Source organism: Oryza brachyantha, chromosome 2 (genome assembly GCF_000231095.2).
Source record: "Oryza brachyantha chromosome 2, ObraRS2, whole genome shotgun sequence".
Classification (NCBI taxonomy): domain Eukaryota; kingdom Viridiplantae; phylum Streptophyta; class Magnoliopsida; order Poales; family Poaceae; genus Oryza; species Oryza brachyantha.
The window spans coordinates 21,749,983-21,767,396 of record NC_023164.2 but is presented as its reverse complement, the minus strand read 5'-3'; the positions used below and the strand labels follow the sequence as shown (position 1 = coordinate 21,767,396).

Below are 17,414 nucleotides of genomic sequence, written 5' to 3'. Positions count from 1 at the left end.
AGAAAATAACAGTTTACAAATATATCTGATCTGGTATGTTGTCACCCTCAGGTCGTAGTTGATACAGTACCACAACCTAATAAAAAGAAGCATCTAAAAAGTCTAATAAGAATATACATCTAGAAGACAAAACCTCAGTAGTGCCAACAGAACAGGGATTTACACCAGAGCAATTCTCTCCAGATAGGTCAAATCAATAACCCAAATTGTTGTTAACTTATTGTAGTAAGTTGCTGAAAAGTTGAGAGAAATCTATCTACATTGTTCACATGGTCCCAATGTAGAGCAGAAAAGGTAGGGGAAAACGAGGGCTGGATGGTATGTTCTCACTCTCATAGCTCATGCACTACCAAAATCTAACAAATAGAAACATCTAAAGAATCATAAAGAACACACATCCAGAAGAGAGCTCAACCTTAGTTTCAGCGGGACAAGGATTTGCACCAGAGCAATTCTCCATTCAAATAGGTCAAATCATCATTAACCCGAATTGTTGCTACGTACAGTATTTAGTTGATGAAAAGATCAAAGAAATCTCTATATTGTTCACATGGTCCCAACTCCCAAAGTAGAGCAGGAAAGGAATGGAAAAACGATGGCTAGATAAAACATTGCTTTGGTATATTCTCACTCTGATAGCTCATACACTGCCAAAATCTAACCCAAAAAAACATATAAAAAATCTAACAAAGAACTCACGTCTAGAAGATAACTCAACTTCAATTGTTTCAACAGAACAAGGATTTAGATCAGCAAGATTCTCTCTTCAAATAGGTCATATCATTAGCCAGAGTTGTTGCTAACTTACTGTATTAAGTTGCTGAAAAGATGAGTGAAATCTACATCGTTCACATTGTCTCAAATTAGAGCAGAAAAAATATATAGAAAAAGAGGGCTCAACTTATCTGCATACCATGGTACATTCAGTTCAGCTGGAACTAACAAGATAATTTATTGGTTGCAAAATGTAACTTCTATGATTTCACAATGGAGGACTGGAACCCAGGTTCAGGCTGTCCTTTCATGCACACTTCTTGTTCTTGGCATACCAATTCTCGATAGTTGAGAACCAATTAAATTGGAAGCAAATTGCTGCAAATCGCATGAGTCCAGCACCGATCACCTCCAGGAATGCGGTTAGCGGGGAACTCTGTGGGGATAGACCAGCAGTGGCTACAGCTAACATTGCTCCCTCAAAATTGCAGGGCACGATAAACTTTCCAGATTTGATGCCATCTAAAGCCTTCGTAGCAACAACATCAGCTTTCATTCCACCAGATGATCCTGCTATGATATTTGTCAACTCTGGCCTTCTTTTATTCTCTGCAACCAGTAAATGAACAAAGTATGTATTTGAGGCAATTTGGCGTATAAAATATTACTACTGGTAAGGTACTATCGATGACAAAGGTAAAGAGTGCTTCCAGAACTAGAAAGCTGGAATGAATTATATAAAAAGATAATTTTTCGTTGGTACCAATGTCCAAAGTGACTTGTAACAATGACAAACACACAAGCAATCAGCGGAATGGGTAAGTACTTTGGCCATGAAATTTATTTGCATATGTGACATCATGATTTTGACAATGTATATCACCATTTAAAAGTAGGTATAACCAACAAAAATATATTCACGGCTACATAAGCCTGAAATTTTTCAGGGTGCAAATGCAGGTGTGCGCATGTAAACATTTAATAGGGTCAGCAACAATATAAATAGATGCAAATCCATCAAATTAGCACCTGTGGCTCATTGCTAGTTCATCAATCAATTAAAATCATCTATGGTCCACACACACCTTCAGCGAAACCCGGTGTTTCTGTGTCAGGAGGGAAGATCAGCGAGACGTGAATACCGTCCGCAATAACCTCATGCTGCAGGGCCTCCCCCAATCCACGAAGCGCAAATTTGCTCGCAGAGTAAGCAGTGTACCCGTAAACTCCAACCTACAGCAAGAGTAATCATGTCAGCAAAAACTCATCTCCTCACTATGCAGAATTACATCGAACATTTGAGATGCAAGAAGATCATAACAGTCTAAATTTACTTGTACGTTGTACCTGGCCAGCCTGCGAGGACATAATGGCGATGGACGCCGGGAGGCGCGTCTCCTTCGTGCGTTCCTTCATGGCGGGGAGCGCTGCCTTGACAAGGTGGAAGGTGCCCATGAGGTTGATGTCCACCATCCACTTGATCTCCTCCATCTCCTGCTTCTCCAACTCCTGCGGAACGAACACCCCGTGGTTGCAGACGAGGACGTCGACGGGCCCCGCCTCGGCGAGCGCGCGCGCCACGGCGTCGGCGTCCCGCACGTCGGCGGCGTGGACCCCGACGTCCTGCCCCGTGGCGGCCCGGATGGCGCCACGCGCCTCCTCCAGTCGGGCGGCGTTGCGCGCCAGGATGGAGACCCGCGCTCCCTCCCTCGCGGCGGCCATGGCCATGGCGAGCCCGATGCCGCTGGACCCGCCGGTGATGAACACGTGGCGGCCCTTGATCGGTATCCGCGCCCCGCGGGGCCGCGCCAGGAAGGCGAGCGCCGCGAGGAGGCCGACGGGCGGGACCAGGAGGAGCGAGAGGAGCGCGGCGGCCATGGCGAGGTCGGTTCGCTACGAGCTTGCGAGCGGTGGTGGCCGGTGAGGGAAGGGGAACGAGGCGGAGGGGGTGGGGTTTAAGAGGGGGGGTGGGGGGAGGCGGCCGTCGGAGTAGACCTGGCGGAGGGGTCAGATCCGGGACGGCGACCGGGGAGGGGAATGAGCTGTAGAAGGGTGGAGACGTGAGCTGCGTGGCGCCGCCGCGGGCGGGCGGGCGGACCGGCGGGAACGGCAGATCTGACCGAGGCGCGAGGTGGACGATGACTTGGTGGAGAGTCCGCGGCTCGTGACCAACGGGGCGTTCAGGTTTGCCACATGGGACAATATGTTGCTAGCAGTACATAGCTGAATTCAAACGAGAACAGCTAAAAAGAAATTCATAGTGCGTGCCCGTTCTTTGATTAGTCATTTAACCCCTACTGTTTTGGAACGACGTGGCTCGCAAATTTGTACTCCCTCTATTACCGTTGTTATTTTTTTGCATCAAACTGTTTTATTTAAAATTTTATTTATTTTTAAATAGATTATATGTTATATTTAAAGTTTCTGTAATAATAAATCAAACTGTAACACAATAATTATATACTTTTTAATAAAACGAATAGTTAAACATAAATATAAAAGTCAACGGCATCATATAAAAATACATGAAGAGTTTTTTTTAAACAAAATACTTCTGTTTTAAAATATCAAATTATCGATCAAGGGGAAACAATTCAGCCTTCATTACTTCTATATAATGATGAGGATATATGACCAACACTATAATTAAGCAAACAACGTCTATCATTATTTTTTTAGCAATTTTACGGTTCTTGATAATATACCAAGAGATACCAAATTTTATACTATTTTTTTATTACCTATAAGACACATGCCACTGGGCATATACACCCACATAATACACCCTCGGATTCATGAATGTCATTTAAAGCACATTCAAATAGTCTTAAACATGGTAGATTTTCACTAAAATGTTGTTGAAAACATATCTGGGTGTGTATGTTCGTGGACTCCATAACTGGCAACCTATCTTTGGAGTCATACGCTTCTACCGTCAAATTTGTACAGATACCACTATATAGCAACCAACTGAAAAAAAATGTTTTCTTTAAATAAGCAGAAAATAAACACTGGTACAGGTACTACACACAAGGTGGCGTGCGTAATTGTTTACAGTCTTTTAAATCCCATTTATAATTCAAGAGAAATTTCTACATTCATGCAAGAATGAAACCGTCCTTTCTAAATACAAATAGAATGAGCAAAGAGTCCGCACAATCGCACACTTGCGGTTATATAAATTGCCGGACCGGGTCGGGCCGGGCCGGGCCGAACATGTTGGGCCTTGCCGCTTATACGGCCCAACATACTTCTCGTTGTCATCTTCCTCGCGGCTTCTCTATTCTCTTCTCTCGCTAGCCACAGGCGACAGATCCGCTCCTGGCTGGCCGGCTCTCGCAACCCCAACACCCCTCGAGAATCGTCGCGCGCGCAGGTACAATCCCTCTCGCCGCCGCATACCACCAGGTCTCTCGCTTGATTTGATTACCGCGAGAAATCTTGAGGCTCCGCCTCCTCCAGTGGGCTCCGTTTTCCCGAACTCTCTCTTGTGGAGGAGGGGGCAGGTGGTGAAGATTGGTAATGAGATCTTTGTGCCTGATATTTATTTTAGGTGATCGGGTATGATTTGGTGTGCATTGTGGATTTCTGGGTCGGATCAGGAGTGATTCTGGGGATTATTGCCTCCCGCGCGCATCCATAGATGTGTACCTGTTTAGTTGTTCTGATTGTTTTCAGCCGATCATATCATCAATTTATCATAAGATCTCTCGGTGCACTCTGTGGTTTGATTTTGTGTAAGAAGAAATGTCATGTCGCATGGTTATGCTCTGTAGATTTGAGATTGAGAGCAGGCGTTATTTTGTGCGAGCACACATTTTAAATATTCTAAACTACTGCTAGTAGTTATGGTCAACTACTCAACTAATTCCCTGCCTTCGTCACTTCGAAGTACAGCATTACATAGGCCTATAGCATCTTCATTTGTATTAACTCGCTAGAATAAGAATATATTTATTGCTTCTCCTAGTGTATTAACTCATTAGAATAGGAACAGGGAACAGTTCTTCGTTCAGTCTCCTTTTACACGCTTAAACATAACAGAAATAAGTGGAACTGAATTGCAGGCAAGCTGGTAGATTGAAAAGAACCCCCTCACTAGTCAGTCCCAGTAAAAACAACAGGGATTAGATCCCACTTTCCTCGTATTGTGCTTCTGAGTACAAAGTAGATTTGGAAAATAGATTTTTCTTTTGTTTTTTTCCTAGTGCATCATAGTTCAATTCATATAGTTGCATGCCAAATTAGTACGTGTTGTTGTAATAAAAAGTTCGCCAAATTAGCGCCTGTTATTGTAATTAAAATTCAGTGCCTTTATAATTAAAAGATCACAACTGCCTTTTTACTTACATTTTTTACCGGGCTTTTTCTAAGGCCCTATTCGTTTCACAGGAGAAGTGGAGGAATACTGTTTGTAGCAGATTTATTCCTATCAACCATGTTCGTTTTACAGGATTGAATGGCAGGAAAAGTAAAGGATTTTTTTCCTATCGTACGGGTCCCAAGAAGAAAACGGAGGAAATTTTGCCTCCAGTACGACCTCATGGGAAAATTCATGGCGGGAAATGAGCGCGCGCGGTAGCTCTCTCGCGGCAAAAAGGCAAGCGTGAAATAATAAAAAAATCCTGTAAAGCTCGAATAAATATCTTTTCTTAGTCTGTGAAACAGCTTTCCTCTCGCTCTCTTCATGCGTATCCTCGCCCGCAATCCCTCTCTCTCTCTCCGCAGTCGATGAATCTCTCCAAGACCTCGTCCTACCAGTAGCAGGCACCTTCGCCTCAGCCGTTGCCGTATGCGGCATCGACGAGGAGGAGGACGGGATGAGCGGCGAGGATCGGCGAGGACGGGCGGCGGCGAGGACCTGGGAGGAGGGGACAAGCGGTGGTGGGGATCGGCCACGACGGGACGAGTGGCCGCAGGGATCGACGAGACTCGTTTATTGCAGGTCTGTGCATCCTCTTGCAGTGGTATATGCAGACTTTTGCCCCTTTTGTTTTTTTTCCATAGATCTTGGCTGTAGAGTACAAGCAGGCCGCATGTATTTGGTTCTAGGCTTGCCGCAGGACAGCAGGCTTCGGACGCGGAGGTTGGTCCATTGATTAGTGATTAGGGTTGTGAATTTGAGTTAAGAGAGTAAAAATCATAACATTTCCTATGAAAACTAACGATTTTATTGCACAACTTGAACAAGTGCTAACCTTATTGTTCCAGGAGCAAGTGATGATGTATAGCTGTGTGCCTGTGTTGGCTAAATGATGAGCAAGCTAATTCTCCAAAAATTGATGCAAGCAAGCTTCTTTTGATGAGCAAACAGAAAGAGGAAGTGAAGTGAACGGTGCTACCTGATACAAGCTCTGGAGCTATTTATATTATGAACTTGAAATGTACTACTAACGGCTGGTTGAGGCAGACATGCTCAAATGGTTGCTAGCTGATTCAAACTTTAAAAAATAATATATTTCTTCAAGTAGCAGAATGTTCCTATGTTTTTCCTTTGGATGGATCCAAATGCACTTTACTTTTGAATTCCTGAGGTTTGGTTTCCTGTAGGATTGAAGTGCATGTGCCTTCCTAATCCTCCACTTTTCCTATCCCTATAAATTTGTATTCCTCTGAAACGAATAGGGCCTTACATTTTAGAATGTATCTTGTGAATGCTTGTATGAATATCTGACATAAGTTATGTAATCATATCCATTTGTGTTTTGTTCATTTAGGACTTGTTATATTCCATTTGGGTTTCTCTGTGTGCTATTTTTTCTAATGATATATTTATGTTTTACTAAAATGGTTCCTTACACCATGTACCAGAAGGAAGATGGATGCTAGTAGGCGCCAAGGTGGAATTCAGCAATTGTTGGCTGCAGAGCAAGAAGCTCAACAAATTGTGAATGCTGCTAGGAACGGTAATTGTTTTACAGATATTTCTACTATAGTGATTTAAGAATAACGTGGAAATCGATGGGGAAAATTGATTATGGCGTGTGTTATGTAATCACTGCTAATATATTTCGTTGTTGATATCTTTATAGGGTACTTTTGAACCATCCAGTTTGTTTAATAGGTTTCATTGTGCCAACACTGAGCAAACAACAGCAGCAATACTCCATGTTTAGCAGAATTTGGCATCAGAATCAGGACATACTAGACATGGACGCACATTTTCTATTAATTCCTAAAAAATTAAATGAAGAGCATGAATCTGTGTAACAATACTTCTGGAGCTTAACTAAACATAGCTAAACTCCCCACGTGGTTTACTTTTATATTTTTAGCATGTAATCATCATGGTATAGATCATATAGTTGGACATCGAATATATCACATATATTTAGGAAATAACATCTGAATGGAAATAGATAAATCAAGAAGTGGTATGTTACCTTGAATTGTGCTTTGACAGCTTTGTAAAAACCGATGACCTTGTATGATCATTTTGAAGAAAACCGTGTTCTACCTTTTGCTTCTAATCACGCAACACAAACATGTTACTCATACTCATTTTTTATTGAGCATCTAGAGATCGGACTTGGTATTGAAACTGGACACATTTCCTCTCTGGCAGCTAAATCAGCAAGACTTAGGCAGGCAAAAGAGGAGGCGGAGAGAGAAATAGCTGAATACCGTGCTCAGATGGAAGCTGACTTCCAGAGGAAAGTTGCAGAGGTATGCATATTTCGACCTTGTTTAGTTCATAGAATCACAGGAGCTATTGCAGCTAACCTGCCTTGTTTTTTTTTTCTTTTCCCAGAGTAGCGGGGATTCCGGTGCAAATGTCAAACGGCTTGAGCAAGAAACTGACGAGAAAATTGTGCAACTAAAGCAGCAGGCTGCAAATGTCTCCCCTGAAGTGATCCAGATGCTTCTTAGGCATGTTACCACCGTGAAGAACTGATAATAGCTGTAAACCTTGCCGACAAATTAACCCGAGATTGTGCTCAAATTGTGTGCTATCCTTTTATTATTCGAAGATGGATTACGAATGTCCCTGTCAGCTATTGCTTCGAACCTTGTTCTTACTCGTTGCTATAAGCTACAGCAGATTTATTGGTGAAGACGTGCGATGATTATACGATGAGCATTCTTTATTCGATTTGCCGAGCCATTATTGAATTTGTGGAGGAAAAAAAAACTAATCTGTGTTCTACATCCACCTTATTATTTCCTGTCATTTTCTCGTCAGAGAGGAAGTTTTTTTCACGACGTTGATTTCGTTCGTAATCAGGGGTTGTCATTTTCTGCAATAGATGGGTCCGAACAGTTCTAGAGTTGAGAAGATCGAGCCACGTTCCTTTCGTCGGCTAGCCTGTGATTTGTGGAGCGACCAAGTGGGTTATCCAGCAGAGGACGGCGAGGGAAACGGCAACACCGATGGACGGCAACACCGGCGGGGCGGGCGTCGCGAGGACACTTTTAGCTCGCGAAAAGCGAAATGAAAATTTTTAGGTGTTACATTGGATGTTTGATTAGATATTAAAATAGATTTTTGGACACGAATGAAAAACGAATTTTATAGCTCGTTCAGAAACCCCGAGACGAATATTTCGAGCGTAATTAATTCATCGTTAGCACATGTGGATTACTATAGCACTTATGGCTTATCATGGTCTAAGTGACTTAAAAGATTCGTCTCACGATTTTTTCCCCTAAATGTGTAACTAGCTTTTTATTTCATCAATATTTAATGTTCTATTTAGCTGTCTAAAAGATTTGATGTGATGTTATGGAGACCTAAGGCCTGAGTTGCACAGCATGGCAATAAAAAAAGAACAACATTTATTTATGTAATGGATTTATCACCTAGTTACTACTACTATTATCGTATCCCGACGATAAACCCCGCAGTATTGTTCTGATGTTCTCTCACGGCATCGAGCTACCGCAGTGTTGTTCATCAGTCGGAACTCGGAAGTTGGCGGTTTTGATCTGATCTCGAGGTGTCCATCTTTTTTCTTATTTAAGAAATAAGCAAAACATCATATTTACAAATAAAAAATAATTTATAAATAAAAATTTTATATATGTACTACTAGCGATCTAAAAATTAAGGTAAAAAATAATCTACAATAAAATAACATCTTGACTTATAAGCATAGACGAATTCTCGATGTATCGGATATTTGGAGTCAGGACTCAGGAACTGACGCTGTTGATCTGATCTGAGAATTTCTCGATGTATTGGACATTTGGAGAACGCATTTATTACCTTTTTTTTAGGTCTGACGTGTACAAATCAATGATGTGGTAATAATGCACTGGTTATTTCCCTAATCAACAAATCGCCATCCGGGAGGTACATTATTCGCGGTGGAACAAGAGTATCTTGCCCATCCTACGCTGTTTCGGGCTTGCGACAGGTGATGATGGTGAATTTGATGAGGCCTTTCTTATATCCTTCGATCATGAGAGGCATCACCATTGCACCTTTTATCGTCTTCCACCCTTCAAATAAGACGAGGCCATCACAAATTAGTTCGGTTTTGAGTGACAGCTAAACCATTTCAAATTAGTGCAGCTTGATGCCACTTGTAAGTGAAGGAAGAAGATAGCAAGACCATACCACTTCTTAGCAGAGAGGTTAAGCCTTTCCATGTCAAAGCTGATTTTATAACCGCAGGCCAGAATGGGGCGACGTTCTCTGACCAATCAGCTGTCCTGATATCCTGGCACATCTCATATGTCACGGCAATGCAAGTTCATGTACAAGACATATCAAGTTGTAACTTAAATTCATTTTAGAGTTCATAGCAAGAAAAGATTATTTACCTCAAGGGACAGTGACTTGGCAATTTTGACATAATCAGAAGGAGAGCACCAGTCTGGGAGGTAATATGCATCGCATATCCTTTTCAAAAGATTCAGCTCATCAGGTTTCAGCGAGTCTTCGGATGGCTCAAGGTCCCTATGGCACCAGGTCACGATGATTATTCTCCCTCCAGGAGCTGCGACGCGTGCCAGCTCGCTTACAAACTGTAAAAGACCGAGGTAAGACCTCCCGCAAACTCTGAAAGACTCAGCTACAAAAATATTCAACTAACAATTCCCGCAAACTGTACACGACTCGTGTTAAAAAACGAGTTGGGTGCATACGAGGAACTAAATTTTAATTGGAGAGGTGGTGAATCTCGAACCGGACCAGCTAGCCCATTAACTATCTTGCTAACCGGTAAAACTCTAGATCTTTCGAATAAAGGAGAGTAGAAATTCACATAAAAAAATCCAGAAAACATGGAACCTTGCTGCTGTAATGTAGTATTCGTAGGAGGACAAAAACAGACCGCATAAAAGAATCTGCATTTCAGGGCGTGTTTGGTTTAGAGTAATTTTCACCAATAGAAATAGAATAAGTGAAGGAATAAGAAGCATCTATACACCAATTCATAAAAAGAATTTCAAGAAGCTTGGGTCGATGTAAAATTTTCTTTGTTTTCTCTTATACAACTTGTAGGAAAGATTTTTTAAATTATTTTACTATGCTTCTTTCCTATGAACTGAATGACAATCCAAATCTTTTGTTTATTTTTTTTGTTTTTTCTCCGATGAACCCTCAATCTCATTTTGTCCTTTTAGGAAACAGCTATCCAAACATAGCCTTTCATTGATGTCATCCCACTTTTCTACGTGTTGATAACCGAACAAATTAACACGTGAGTTATTTTCCAACAGGTGTGATCGCCTCACCAAAAAATTGCAACAGATGCATGGCAACCCATGCCGTTTCTAGCTTTAAGGCTGCAACAACCTGATAGCTAAGAGCCTAAGAGTAGTAGATTTGAAACGTCCTACGATCCAAGATATATTTTCATTTTTTTTCTGAAAGGATAATAAAGAAGAGTATGTTATGTTACCTTCGGTTTTTCTGGCATGTGCTCGCCACTCTCCATGGACCAGACAAGATCAAACTGCCCATCAGGAAAAGGCTGCTCCAATGCATCACCAACTTGGAAGGAGACCTGCTTATGCAGATTGTCGTCACACCAACGGTTAGTAACCAGATCTTAGATGTTGTCAAAGATTTAGAATTGATTAACTATCACTAGCTAAATCGATATTAAGTACAGAGATACAGAGATAAACAAACAGTAATAAACACCTTGTCCGATAACCCTTGCTCCGCTGCGAGGGCGTTTCCTCTTGCAGCCTGCACAGGACTCAACGTGATGCCGTAGCATTGCACTCCGTATTTCTTTGCCAGGTATCTTGAGCTACCACCAATGCCACAGCCAACATCGACTACGGTCTTGGGTTTATTCTCCCCATCATCTGCAGGTATCCAAGCAGTCATCCCCTGGATCAAATTAATTCAATCATGCACTCTACGCTCACATGAAGCATCATTATATGTCGTCCAAGGGTAAACTGCTGCCGAGTTCCGGCAACGATTTCGGTCCTTTTTCACATTTTTTTGCAGCGCAAAACAAGCTAATATAATACCTCGGTATAGAGATATCGGTACCTTATTATTTTTTACCGTTGGATCTAACAATGCTCATCCCGGTAAGCTAGATCTAATGGTAAAAAATAATTTAATAATTTAGTACCGTGAGATATTGATATCTCGAGATACTGTTTATTGGACCGGAACAAATCTCCCTCGTATAACAGAGGAAAAGATTTCAAATAAAAAACTTAGTTAGGGCAATCTTGAAAAGTAAGGACCCGTTCTTCTCTGAATTTGGATTATCATGAGCACGTTTCACAAGCTCATAAGCAATATGTTCCGCGTGAAAATTTTCTATATAATTTTTTTTTCATCTACCAGTTCTTCAATTATCTATACTCTTAAATACCTATCACAAAACAGGTAATATTAAAAAAATCTGAAAATCTAGTTAAAAAAAGAACATGGCAAAAAACCCCAGCTAAACAGAAAAGAGAACGAACTTAAATGCGCAAAAGTGGTCTACCCCTGGGAATAGTACGTGCTCAAATTATTCGTTAGGACAGCCTTCGATGGCAGTGGTACCAAGTGGATGAATGGAACAAAATCAATACTGTACAAAAGTACAGCCACACAAATCAAATCTGCCGAACTCTATCGCTCTTGGCACAGGAATATCACGAGGTTTTTGGTTGTTGGTGTGCGGCGAGCAGGCGTTGGGCGTTCTGTTGCACTTTATTATTAGGAAAAGGCGCCATGGTTACGTGACGATTAGCGATTGGCCGGTCGGGTGGCCTGCGGGCTGCAGCCAATCAGAAAAGCAAGCGTAGATTCCGGGAGGGCCAGCCGAGACGTACCGGGGACGGCGGCGAAGGCGAGGGCCTCCTCGATCATGCGGATCTGGGCGCGGCGGTGGTCGGACATGGTGGCGGCCTCGCCGGCGTCGTAGAAGCCGTGGTGCATGTGGTCGCCCCAGATGCTCTCCCACGCGCCGGAGGACTCGTCGTACAGCCCCGCGATGCCCTCCTTCAGCCCCGGAGGAGCCGCCGCCGTCGACGTCTGTGCCATCGCGCGCGCGGCGAGCGTCGCCCTCCGGCTGCGGCGGCGGCGGTGGAGGCCGAGGCCGGCGCGGGTCGAGGCCGAGGCGGAGCGACCACGGCTCGGGCAGCGGAGCGCTGGATGCTGGAGCGGAGTGCCCGTGGCTGCGGCGGCGTGGGCCATTTTGTAGCGCTGGCGACGGTTTATTTTTTGTTATCCGCGCAGTCAAGCCACGGCACGAGCACGAGCACGAGTGGCCGAGTGGGTACTGGGCAGCACTACTGATCCGCAGTGTTTAATCAAACAGAAGAACTACTGCACCCTATACCGTGCGCACCGCAAAAGAGGAGTTACCAAAGAGCCGTCGGTATCATGCGAATGGTATGAGCTGGTATCGGATGGTAGGTTAGATAAGTGAAAAAGATATTAATAGATTATTATATAATTAATTATTAGAAATTATAAAATAGATTAATATGTTTTTTAAACAATTTTTTTATATAAAGTTTCGTAAAAAGCATATACCGTTTAGCAGTTTAGGAAGCGGACGTACTGAAAACAAGAGAATTTGGAGTTGGGAAGAAAAGAGCCGAATGCGGCCTAATTGATATCATTAGTACCTAATAACATCAATATCTTTTGATGCTAGGTGATATCAATTGGTATCATCAGCATTAGCGTCGGCATCGAGACAGTGCGGAGGGACGGAAGCAGAGCATGGGGCATGTACGCATCAGCGTGCAAAGCCAGCAAAGGAGAGTTGCGAAGGAGGAGGTCAGCGCTGGGGCAAAGCAGGAGGGGCGTAGGCGGAGCAGTTGTTATCGACAAAAATTGGCATAAACGGCTATTAGAGATAAGTGTTGAATGGGCAAGGGGTTGACCTGGTCAAATCCAATTGGTAAAATAAAGGCAAACGGGTAGCGCAAGGAAGCAATAGCCGGGGTCGTGTTGAAGTCCAAGAGAAAATCGACTACAAAAGTCCATATCATAACTAATCAGGGACATCAAATCCGTATGGATTTTTGTAATTAAGGATAGATTTTGATCTTAAGGTCGAGGATATAAATATGTACACTCTCGATCCCTAAAAGGACACATTTTAATCAATACAAACTCGGCACATCGCTACACACCCTTTAGACGGAGCAGACTGTCAGAAAAAGACTGCATTGATTTAATTCAAACTCTTACGATGCAATTCAGCTTTCTCGCCCCCTCGACTAGATTAGATATGACTTTCTCGGTTAAGTACGATATTCTAAACAATGTATTTGATGTTTTATCCAATGTTTTATTATTATCTAAATTGATATACATGTTTAGAATAGCTACAGTTTACTAATCACAAGTCATGTATGCTATCGGCTTGGTTTTGATCTGCAGTTACATCAAGCTTAATCTTGTATCGGTTCAATCCAATCAATTATGTTTGTTGAGGATTACAAGATTAGATTAATTCCTGCGCATGGATGAACCGTTTTATTGGAGTTTTAGCCAATAATTCGACCAAGTGATCATTCGGTCGGATGTCTAAACTCATACAATTTCTGATTTAAACCATGTTTTGTTGATCTCAATCCTATACTATCACGGTTCGGTTCGATCTACTAACAGTTTCTTCAACTACGCTGACATGAACAAATAAGTCATCCACAATATTTAGTTTGAAAATAATGTGATAACATATATAAATAAAGTCATAAAGAATACTTTAATACAAGTAATATTTATTTATTATATATATTTTAATATAAAAATACAATCAAAAATATATTTAGAAGATTATATCATTATTCAACCGATAAAAATTATCAAATTTCTGTAGTTTGAAACATAGACTGCGTTCTTTAATGTTGATTTGTCTTAGATTTTTCCTTAGCTTCTGCACACACGATTTCTGAACTACTATTGTATTTTCTATATCAAAAAGTTTCTATATAGAAGTACATCATTTTGTCTTTCTAGAATAGATTTTAAACTTTGTACTAGCTAATTTCATCGCTTACATCATTAAATTAAATAGTGATAATAAAAATCAAATAATATTTTATCTTTCATACAAAAGTTTAAAATAACGATAGTAATACTTTCTACTTTTTTAATTGACTATGTTGACTTTTGAGGAAATGTTTGACTTTTTGTCTTATTAAAAGTATGTTTTTATTTATTACTAGAATAATTTTAAGTATGATTTATAATTTTGTATATTTAAATAAAAGTTTTAAATAAAATAAATGATCAAATATAAGTTTAAAAATTAACGGTGTCAAATAAGAAAAAAAAAGAGGAGCAGATTTTTTTTTAAGCACCGTCCAGCTCCTTGGGCTTGGGATTGGCCATAGCGTGTGTTCCACGTGTAAGCTAGTGTGTCACGGGGACTGGTGATATTGTAACTGTAGAGTTTGCCATCACTATCAGATGGGAATCAGCAGGAACATGACTACAGGAGTGCTCTTTGGTGCTCGTGCCCTCTCTATAGGAGTATTACTCCTCTATTAGTTTAATATTACAAGATGTTTTGTATTTGAAAAATTAAATTTCTCTAAACCACATATAGTAGTATCTAAACCATATTATCATTATTAAATATAACATTGAATATATATATATTTTATAGCATATTTGTTCGTATGTCGAAGATGTTCATATTTTTTTATAAATTTAGTTAAATTCAAACAAATTTATAGCAACAAGATTTAATCTACTGAACAATTAAAGAAGAGGTGTTGGGTAGGATTCAATTGTGTGTAAAGTTAGAAACCATAGATCATATACTTTTCAGTTGATGTGTTGCATCTCTGGTTTGGTTCGTTTGTAGAGATGCCTTTAACTGAGGAAGAGCCCCTCCTGGTTTGATGATTTTCTTTTTACTAACTGTTGAGAGAAGGAGCAGTCTATCTAGAGTGCATATTATGTTGTTGGGAATCTGTTGGCAGTTGTGTCATACTAGGAATGATATGTTCTTTAAGCCAAAACTAGTTCATTATCCCCACTTATCGTTCTTTTTCGTGTCATTTCTTGGCTTTTGCAGTGGAAACTCCTGCTTCAAGTATTTGAGGTTGAGGTGGTGGAGTAGGGATGTAGGATGTTGGCATGTTGTAGGCAGCGCTGGGCTGAATTAATTGGATTTACGCGTGCTGGAATTGGCTGAAGACTGGATCCTCTTGTGTTCTTTATTTTCAGCTTTGAGTTGCTTATGGTTGTCTTTTTTCTGCTTTAGGGAGGTGTAGAATTGCAGAGTGTTGCTAGTTTTAGAGATTTTTCTGGTGATTGTTTTGTGGGTTGGACTGTGTAGTTGGTTCGGTCAGCTACTCAGCTGGGTTGTGGTTGTGTTGTTTCGTTGTGTTAACTCTATGAGAAATTTTATAGTCGAGAAGGTATCGAGAGATACTAAAATTTTAGTATAAACTATAGTATTTTCTAGTATCTAAGTACCAAACTTTACGTTTAAATTTTAGTACATCTTGATACCAACTCAAGGACGATAAAAATGCTCTAACTCTATAGCTGGTAACCCCAGCTAAACTCTCTTACTCTTCTAACCAATCAAAGCATGGCTCGTTCAGAGTCTGTTTCTAATAAAAGAAAACTAAGAGCTTATTTTTTTTTCATTTTTGCATCTTACATACTAAAATTTAAATTTTGAATTTTGAATTTAAAGTTAAGTTTGGACTTTTTATCGACGTTTATTTTCTTTACAACATGCATATACAAAACAATAAGGTCACGTGCCAACTGAACTAGTGGGTCGCGGAGGCGATCAAAGCTGAGGATGGTCCGTACACCGTTTAGTAACAAACACATCGTTCGAAAAAACCTTATATGTAACTGTGTCACATAAAACACTTGTCACTTGATTCATTTACAACACCATCTTTTTTATTTTGCTTATACTTATAAATTAATATTTAAATCTTAAACTTAAATTTAAAGTAGATTTTTGATTTTTTAATCGTAATTTGCTTTTCAGCCTTGGTTTTAAATCGCTAAGAATACGTATATATAAAATATATTCATAAAATATTTTTATTTATAGATATACCGTCTGGCTATTTCATTAAATAAGTCAAACAACCACCACTTAAAGTTTTTGTTTGTTTTTGCGATGATGCTGAGGTTGACCATAAATAAATATTTATTATGGACTGAGTTCTCCAAGTGTTCCAACGCGTTCTTGATAAAAGACAATACAATATTTCCAGTTAATTCAGATTGTTTTTCACTCAGGTCTGATTTTTACGTTCTTCCCATATATATGTCCACAGGTACTTTTCTTTCAAATCAGTCGGTGGTTTATTGTTTGCTTCCATGTACACGTTCTTGCCATATATATGTCCACAAGTACTTTACCTCCAAACCAGTCGGTGGTTTATTGTTTGCTTCCATCTAACATATGTATCTAAACTTTTTGCTACTCTTACGAGTGATTAAAACATCTTTTACACGTTATGCTCTCATTCATCCATTACGTGTGTAATGAGTCCACAGGCTCAGCCCAGTCTTGCCGGTAGGTTTTTTCTATTCCAACACGCTAATTAAGGAAGTTGAGGCGGTTCAAACTAACGTAGAGGCAAAATTTTCCTACTCATATAAAAGAGAGTAGCGGTGGTGGGCGGTAGTGTCGAATATATCACCTACTTCATTTTTTTGAAAAATAAAAATACCTGAGATCTATGTATCAAATCACTTTTATAAACTTTATTTTAATAACATGCTAATTGTACTTTTAATAAAATTACATTACAGCGTGTGGACAACATGCTAGTAAAGTGAAAATGATGGATAAATGGGATCAAAATATAACTTTTAATAATAAAATGGTGATAACAAAATGAAATAAAAATAACTTGTCATATGGAAATAGTAATATGTAGGTGCTAACACTACAATATCATAAAACTTTTTAATAAATTACTAAATTATATATTGGTCAAATTAATTTTTCTGGAATCAATACAATTGACCTTTAACTTACTTTTGGTCATATATCAAATATTACACCTAGTCCATATTATAATAAGATTTTCTGTTCTTGCATAGATTCATATGTATGCTAATGAATCTAAACCCGTATACAAAACATATACATAGATGAATCTAGGTAAATATGGAAAGTGTAAAGGTATCATATTGCCAAAAAAATTCTAATTCAAGACCACCCAAAAGGCCAAAATTATATCCTAGTCACTTCAATTCATATCTGAGGGCAATATATACACATGAAAAATTATTCTCTGTATGATGTATAATAATATAATTGATTTGTCCTTGATCAGCTCGC

At 40.1% G+C, this 17,414-nt stretch overlaps 3 protein-coding genes across 9 annotated transcripts; 1 reads left to right on the top strand and 2 right to left on the bottom strand.

Moving 5' to 3' along the window:
* Positions 1-796: 796 nt before the first annotated feature.
* LOC102703012 (3-dehydrosphinganine reductase TSC10A-like) lies at positions 797-2,892 on the bottom strand. Its single transcript, XM_006648901.3, has 3 exons — positions 2,062-2,892; positions 1,800-1,947; positions 797-1,323 (listed from the first exon to the last, which is right to left on the bottom strand). Exons 1-3 carry the CDS (start codon positions 2,590-2,592, stop codon positions 1,022-1,024), a joined length of 981 nt encoding a protein of 326 aa, XP_006648964.3. The 5' UTR covers positions 2,593-2,892; the 3' UTR covers positions 797-1,021.
* Positions 2,893-4,009: 1,117 nt separating this feature from the next.
* Positions 4,010-7,769, top strand: LOC102706723 (V-type proton ATPase subunit G1-like). Of its 7 annotated transcripts, none has more exons than XM_040521315.1 (6): positions 4,010-4,090; positions 4,268-5,341; positions 5,443-5,659; positions 6,526-6,620; positions 7,280-7,380; positions 7,466-7,769. In XM_040521315.1, the coding sequence occupies exons 3-6, from the start codon at positions 5,535-5,537 to the stop codon at positions 7,607-7,609; spliced, it is 465 nt and encodes a 154-aa protein (XP_040377249.1). In that variant the 5' UTR covers positions 4,010-4,090; positions 4,268-5,341; positions 5,443-5,534; the 3' UTR covers positions 7,610-7,769. The 7 variants fall into 7 exon arrangements, with proteins under 7 accessions (XP_040377249.1, XP_006647747.1, XP_040377250.1 ...); XM_040521316.1 differs by having other exon boundaries at positions 4,020-4,090; positions 5,168-5,341; XM_040521317.1 differs by having other exon boundaries at positions 4,044-4,090; positions 5,089-5,341.
* A 1,078-nt stretch (positions 7,770-8,847) lies between these two features.
* On the bottom strand, positions 8,848-12,403 carry LOC102706446 (probable tocopherol O-methyltransferase, chloroplastic). The gene is made up of 6 exons (XM_006647683.3): positions 11,953-12,403; positions 10,808-10,977; positions 10,563-10,667; positions 9,481-9,684; positions 9,275-9,377; positions 8,848-9,156 (listed from the first exon to the last, which is right to left on the bottom strand). The coding sequence occupies exons 1-6, from the start codon at positions 12,314-12,316 to the stop codon at positions 9,047-9,049; spliced, it is 1,056 nt and encodes a 351-aa protein (XP_006647746.2). The 5' UTR covers positions 12,317-12,403; the 3' UTR covers positions 8,848-9,046.
* Positions 12,404-17,414: the final 5,011 nt, after the last annotated feature.

Coding starts and splice junctions, on each gene's coding strand:
- LOC102703012 (XM_006648901.3), bottom strand. CDS start 2,592: ATGGCCGCCGCGCTCCTCTCGCTCCTCCTGGTCCCGCCCGTCGGCCTC. Junction 1,948..2,061: donor TGTCCTCGCAGGCTGGCCAG/GTACAACGTACA, acceptor CTCTTGCTGTAG/GTTGGAGTTTACGGGTACAC. Junction 1,324..1,799: donor AACACCGGGTTTCGCTGAAG/GTGTGTGTGGAC, acceptor TACTGGTTGCAG/AGAATAAAAGAAGGCCAGAG.
- LOC102706723 (XM_040521315.1), top strand. CDS start 5,535: ATGAGCGGCGAGGATCGGCGAGGACGGGCGGCGGCGAGGACCTGGGAG. Junction 6,621..7,279: donor TGTGAATGCTGCTAGGAACG/GTAATTGTTTTA, acceptor CCTCTCTGGCAG/CTAAATCAGCAAGACTTAGG. Junction 7,381..7,465: donor TCCAGAGGAAAGTTGCAGAG/GTATGCATATTT, acceptor TTCTTTTCCCAG/AGTAGCGGGGATTCCGGTGC.
- LOC102706446 (XM_006647683.3), bottom strand. CDS start 12,316: ATGGCCCACGCCGCCGCAGCCACGGGCACTCCGCTCCAGCATCCAGCG. Junction 10,668..10,807: donor AGCAAGGGTTATCGGACAAG/GTGTTTATTACT, acceptor CTGCATAAGCAG/GTCTCCTTCCAAGTTGGTGA. Junction 9,685..10,562: donor ACATGCCAGAAAAACCGAAG/GTAACATAACAT, acceptor GGTCTTTTACAG/TTTGTAAGCGAGCTGGCACG.